Source organism: Salvia hispanica, chromosome 4, assembly GCF_023119035.1.
Source record: "Salvia hispanica cultivar TCC Black 2014 chromosome 4, UniMelb_Shisp_WGS_1.0, whole genome shotgun sequence".
Taxonomy (NCBI): domain Eukaryota; kingdom Viridiplantae; phylum Streptophyta; class Magnoliopsida; order Lamiales; family Lamiaceae; genus Salvia; species Salvia hispanica.
Genome location: NC_062968.1, coordinates 22,482,565 through 22,488,507, shown reverse-complemented (window position 1 = coordinate 22,488,507; position 5,943 = coordinate 22,482,565). Strand labels below are relative to the sequence as shown.

The window sequence follows — 5,943 nt, the reverse complement described above, 5'->3', positions numbered from 1 at the left end:
AGTTGAGGTTTGGTAGTTGACAACAACATTCTATAACAACTTTCTTGTTTTCAAATCAGTACAATGAAATTGAATCAAAATAAATTAGATATGTTAAAAAATAATGAGGAAATGAATCGATTAATATATACTCCATAAGGTATGATGTTATCCCAATGCCACATGTATTGCTCAGGAAATTTGGCAACAATTACTTAGAAAGGCCATTAATAAGCTACTTAAGCAACCAAATATTTAATCAAATTTTCGTCCAAACAATAAACAGTTTGCAATGAAATTAATAAGACAATCAAATTCCGTCCAAATATTTTTAATATTCTCCAAGTTTAAAAAGGTTAGTTAAAAATCCAAACCTAAATTGTCCCTTTATTTCCTTCTAAAATGAAATATTGGATATGCAATGTAAGAGCAGCATCACTCAAATTTGTGACATGGTTCCGGTGATATCATATCAATGTCTTGAGATCACTTGTTGAAAATGAAGGAACAAATTGACGAAGAAACATTGAAGAAGATGAATTGAAAGAGAAAAAAGAAACGGCCATTGTCATGTGAAAATGGGGAAAATAGAGAGAGACGTGAGAAAAAAGGGAAAAATCTTTATTGACTATATTGTGAAAGGTGTTGACTACGATTTACAATAAAATGCATAAAAATGTAAAACTAACTAATTAAAAGCTTTGTATTTCATCGTAACTCTTGGCCAATTGAAAGCTGTAAAATTGCTAAACTAACTAATTAAAAGCTAACATTTTTATTTTTCTATTTCAACATCACTCTTGGCCAATTGAAAGATGAATAACATTATAATAATATTATTAATATTAATTACTCTTAACATATTCATAAAAAACTGGATTAATTAATGATAAAAATATTATTTACCCTGAACCAAAATGAGTATTTTGTTCATCATTCTCATGTTGCTTCTTCTTCGGTCTTCCTTCTAACTTTACTTCACAGAGTGTTTAAATCGGCGAGAGTGTATAGATCTGAGCTTTATTCGAGAAATTAAAACAAAATTCTCTTCATCGAAGCAGGGTCTACGATTCTGGAAAACTCACGACAAACGAGGAAGAAGAAAATCTCACCGCAACAAATTCCGGAGAGCAATTCCTCGCTGCTTTCAGATTGCAAAACAAATTAGGTGTGAAAATGGTGTAAATGCTGCAGCTGCGAATTGAGATTTGTAGAGGGAGAAGGTAGGCGAAGCTTTGTGATGTTACGTTGAATTGGCAGAGCTGCCTAATTTCGTTTAATTTGTCGAATTCAATTCATGGATTTGATTAAAAGTGACATTACGAATTGGAGAGATAGATGAGGCAGATAAGCGAAGAAACAAATATGAATTTGATTGATAGTTAAAAAACAACTAAATACAGAGGAAAAAATGTGAAGGAACAATTTGAAGAAATGATATTTGGAGCCGTCGATGAATCTTCAATCTTACTGAGTAAATCTTGTCCCATCTTCGACTTGGAGATATGATGAGAATCATGTGGAGTAAAATAGGAAAATAAGAAGATGCAAATTGGTTCAACATGAACAGTGAGAAGCTTTCCACTTCATGTTTGGCCTTATTGAAAAAAAATGAATCATGGATCACCAAACTCCTCGAGAAATCTTCTTTTATTTTGTGTCGTGGATTCAATACTGCAAAATGATACACATATGTGTGAGATAATGGATTAATTTATAGTATGTTAGTGATGAAAAAGTGTTATTGAGATGGTTACTTACAAGGGTGCTCGAGGGGCGTTAGTGATGATGTGGAGCTTAGTAATGAGTTGGTGGAGGGGGTGAGGCGTAGATGTATGCCGGTGGTGGAGGTGACTTCACGGGTGGGGGTGGGGATGAGTAGATGTATGGAGGTGGGGGAGATGGGGATGGAGGAGGTGGTGACTTGTAGACGTATGGAGGTGGAGGAGATGGTGATGGAGGAGGTGGTGATTTGTAGATGTATGGAGGTGGAGGAGATGGAGATGGAGGAGGTGGTGATGTGTAGACGTATGGAGGTGGAGGAGATGGCGATGGTGGTGGTGGTGATTTGTAGATGTATGGAGGTGGAGGAGATGGCGATGGAGGAGGAGGTGATGTGTAGACGTATGGAGGTGGGGGAGATGGGGATGGAGGAGGTGGAGATTTGTAGATATATGGAGGTGGGGGAGATGGTGACGGTGGTGGTGGTGATTTGTAGACGTATGGAGGTGGAGGAGATGGTGATGGAGGAGGAGGTGATGTGTAGACATAGGGAGGTGGAGGAGATGGCGACGGTGGTGGTGGTGATTTGTAGACGTATGGAGGTGGAGGCGATGGTGATGGAGGAGGAGGTGATGTGTAGACATAGGGAGGTGGAGGTGATGGCGACGGTGGTGGTGGTGATTTGTAGATATATGGAGGTGGAGGAGACGGTGATGGTGGTGGTGGTGATTTGTAGACGTACGGTGGTGGAGGAGGGGACTTGTAAACATAAGTCGGCACCGGAGGAGGTGGAGACTTGTATATATAAGGAGGTGGCGGTGGGGATTTGTAGACATAAGTGGGAGTTGGAGGTGGTGGTGACTTGTAGTAGTACGGAGCCGGAGTTGGCTTAGGCTTGGAACATTCCCCATAAGGAGTCTTGGAGGCATAAGCAAAAGGCTCAGCATACAACACAACTTCATAGTGATTCTTAGACTTCACTCTAAGCTTAGCACCCTTTTCTCCCCAATGAGTATTAGTAGCAATGCTACACTTGGAATGCTTAGGTGGTGCATGAAGCTTAGCTTTGCAAGCCTTTGCTCCATATTTGGCATATTCAAACCCTTCAATTGGAATACTGTATTTTCCATTGTTCTTTGTTTTGCCAAATGCAACAATTTCTTTATCTCCAGCTTTGCATGTCACTTCCACCACAGCACCTGATAATATTTATAAATTATTAGCTACATTTGTCAAATTTATGAATAGTTGAAACTATTTTAATTGCAAAATATATATTTTTTTAATTCTTTAGCTTCCACTATTTTGCATCTTCCTAGTATTTAATGACATGTGTTGAATTAAATGGATTCAATATATACAAAATCAAATACTAACTAATTATGACATCTCCAGATAGATGAAAGATTATAATTGTACTTATTGATGGTGACACACATAATAAATATTTATGAAAACTAAAAAAAAAATATTACTATGAGAAAGGTAGTAGGTGTGTATATACCTTGGAGGTGTTTCTTGTTATGGGATTTTTCTGGGTGAGTCCAATCGTAGCACTTGTAGCAGTATACTTTTCCGGTCACCTTAACTACCAATGCGTGGTGGTGGTGCGGTGGGTAGTGAGGAACCGGTGCGGGCGGTGGGGGCGAGGTGTAGTAGTATGGTGGAGGAGGAGATTTCTCCGGTGGTGGTGGCGAGACGTAGTGGTAGGGTGGTGGTGGTGAGGGGGAAGGAGGTGGTGGGGATTTGTAGTAGTATGGTGGTGGCGGTGAGGGATCAGGTGGTGGAGGAGACTTGTAGTAGTATGGTGGTGGTGGGGATGGGGAAGGAGGTGGTGGGGATTTGTAGTAGTATGGTGGTGGTGGGGATGGGGAAGGAGGTGGTGGTGATTTGTAGTAGTATGGTGGTGGAGGGGATGGAGAAGGTGGTGGTGGCGATTTGTAGACGTAAGGTGGTGGTGGGGATGGAGATGGTGGTGGTGGCGATTTGTAGACGTAAGGTGGTGGTGGGGATGGGGATGGTGGTGGTGGTGACTTGTAGACATATGGAGGTGGAGGAGACGGGGATGGTGGTGGTGGAGACTTGTAGACGTATGGGGGTGGTGGGGACGGAGAAGGTGGAGGGGGAGACTTATAGACGTATGGAGGTGGTGGAGACGGAGAAGGTGGTGGTGGAGACTTGTATACGTAAGGCGGTGGAGGGGACGGGGATGGTGGTGGAGGAGACTTGTATACATATGGAGGTGGTGGGGATGGGGAAGGTGGTGGAGGAGATTTGTAGATGTAGGGGGGTGGTGGAGACGGAGATGGTGGTGGAGGAGACTTATATACATATGGTGGTGGTGGGGATGGGGAAGGTGGTGGTGGTGACTTGTAGACGTAGGGTGGTGGTGGAGACGGGGATGGTGGTGGTGGAGACTTGTAGACATATGGCGGTGGCGGGGAAGGAGAAGGTGGTGGAGGTGATTTGTACACGTAAGGTGGTGGTGGAGATGGCGATGGTGGTGGTGGAGACTTGTAAACATATGGTGGTGGCGGAGATGGTGATGGTGGTGGTGGGGATGTGTAAACATAAGGAGGTGGTGGAGACGGTGACGGTGGTGGTGGAGATTTGTACACATAAGGAGGTGGTGGAGACGGAGACGGTGGTGGAGGAGACTTATAAACATAAGGCGGAGGTGGAGACGAGTACACATAAGGATCAGCAGAGACCAAACTAGAAGTAGCCAAGGTGGCCAATGCCACCAGCAGGAGCTGTGGCAGAAGCCCACCCTTGGCGGCTGAGCCGCGGCGGCGAGTCGTCATTCTGTGGCCGGAAAACCCCACCAGATGGGAAGGGGATTAGAGTGAAGATTGGGAGGAGAGAAAGAGATGATTGAAATGGGTTGAATGAGGTAAGTATATATAGCGAAGGATTGTTTGAATGAATCAAGATTGAATTATTTTATTTACTTAGATGGAAGTTGGATTATTGCATGACATTATAATTAACAGCTGTTTTATTATCATATACCATTATTTATTCCCACGATGAGACCATTTTGAAATTTCTCTGTACCTATTTCTAAAATTGGACTAATTCATTAGCTGCTATAGAAATACGGTGTATTGAATTTGATGTATAATTAAGACCATTCATCTCTGTCTCTATAAGATTCGTTCACATTAATTTATACATTATTTATGAATAAATCTTTTACGCTCTTGACATTATAATTTTGCGTATTTTAATAGTATATAGATTTTCAGATATCTCTGTTATAACAGGCTGTAACTCGGAAGGAATGCAGACAGTCAACTCTATTTAAAAATTAAAATCTACTAATATTTTTTCTCTATTTTTGTTATAAAACGACGTCAGTAAAAGTTTAATAATTTCTTATTATGTATGTGTTTTTTTTTTTTTGGGACACAGCATTCATATATAGGAATAGTACTTTTGTTACTTAACCAATTTAAGTGGTGTGTTTCAAAAAATTTGCAAGTTAAAAAGTACTAGTACGTAGTAGTAGAAAATGCCCAATTTGCAAAATTATCACCATTCTTTTGTTGTTTTTAAGAGCATTTGTTCATGTATTAGTAGTAAAAATGCAAAAAATATGCGATATTACTAAATTTTGACTAATTCTTGTAAAGAAAGTTCTTCATTTCTGTTGTATGGTAAAAGTAAGATTTCACTTTAATATGCTTAAAATTAACGCATTGCTCTATGTTGAGAGAGGGAATTGAATGTGTGCTGTATTTTCCTTTGTTTACTTATTCAATGGATTTTCTCACTACTCCGAATAGAAAAAGGTAGTGTTTTTATATATTTTAGGAAGTATTTGTAGGGTACTAGGGTTCATTTAAGTTGGTAGCACTCTTTTATTGATTACTTTTTCTAAAGAATCAGATGAATTGTCTGGAATTTGAAGAAACAATCTCACCAAGCTCTAGGATGGCCATCTCTTAATTCCATAAAGTTGATGCTAAAAATTGTTTTTACAGGAGTTATATATTCTAATTTTCAAATTTGAAATTTCGTGATAGTAATTTTTCATAATGGTTTCACATTTACCTCTGATCTATTGGATAGAGCAGAAACATCTTAAAAAAAATGTGTTAGATCGATTGTTGAAGTAGCAATTTCGCAATGATTTGGATCACTTATGTCATATATTGAGTTAATAATACCATGGAAGGTTTAAAGCATAGTGAAAATTAATTAATTAAATTTAGACAATTAAATCTTTTGTCAACTTCA

General features: G+C 39.6%; 1 protein-coding gene across 1 annotated transcript; it reads right to left on the bottom strand.

The window, feature by feature from the left end:
• Positions 1–1,327: 1,327 nt before the first annotated feature.
• On the bottom strand, positions 1,328–4,557 carry LOC125223986 (extensin-2-like). Its single transcript, XM_048127312.1, has 3 exons — positions 3,206–4,557; positions 1,741–2,900; positions 1,328–1,653 (listed from the first exon to the last, which is right to left on the bottom strand). The coding sequence occupies exons 1-2, from the start codon at positions 4,503–4,505 to the stop codon at positions 1,777–1,779; spliced, it is 2,424 nt and encodes an 807-aa protein (XP_047983269.1). The 5' UTR covers positions 4,506–4,557; the 3' UTR covers positions 1,328–1,653; positions 1,741–1,776.
• Positions 4,558–5,943: the final 1,386 nt, after the last annotated feature.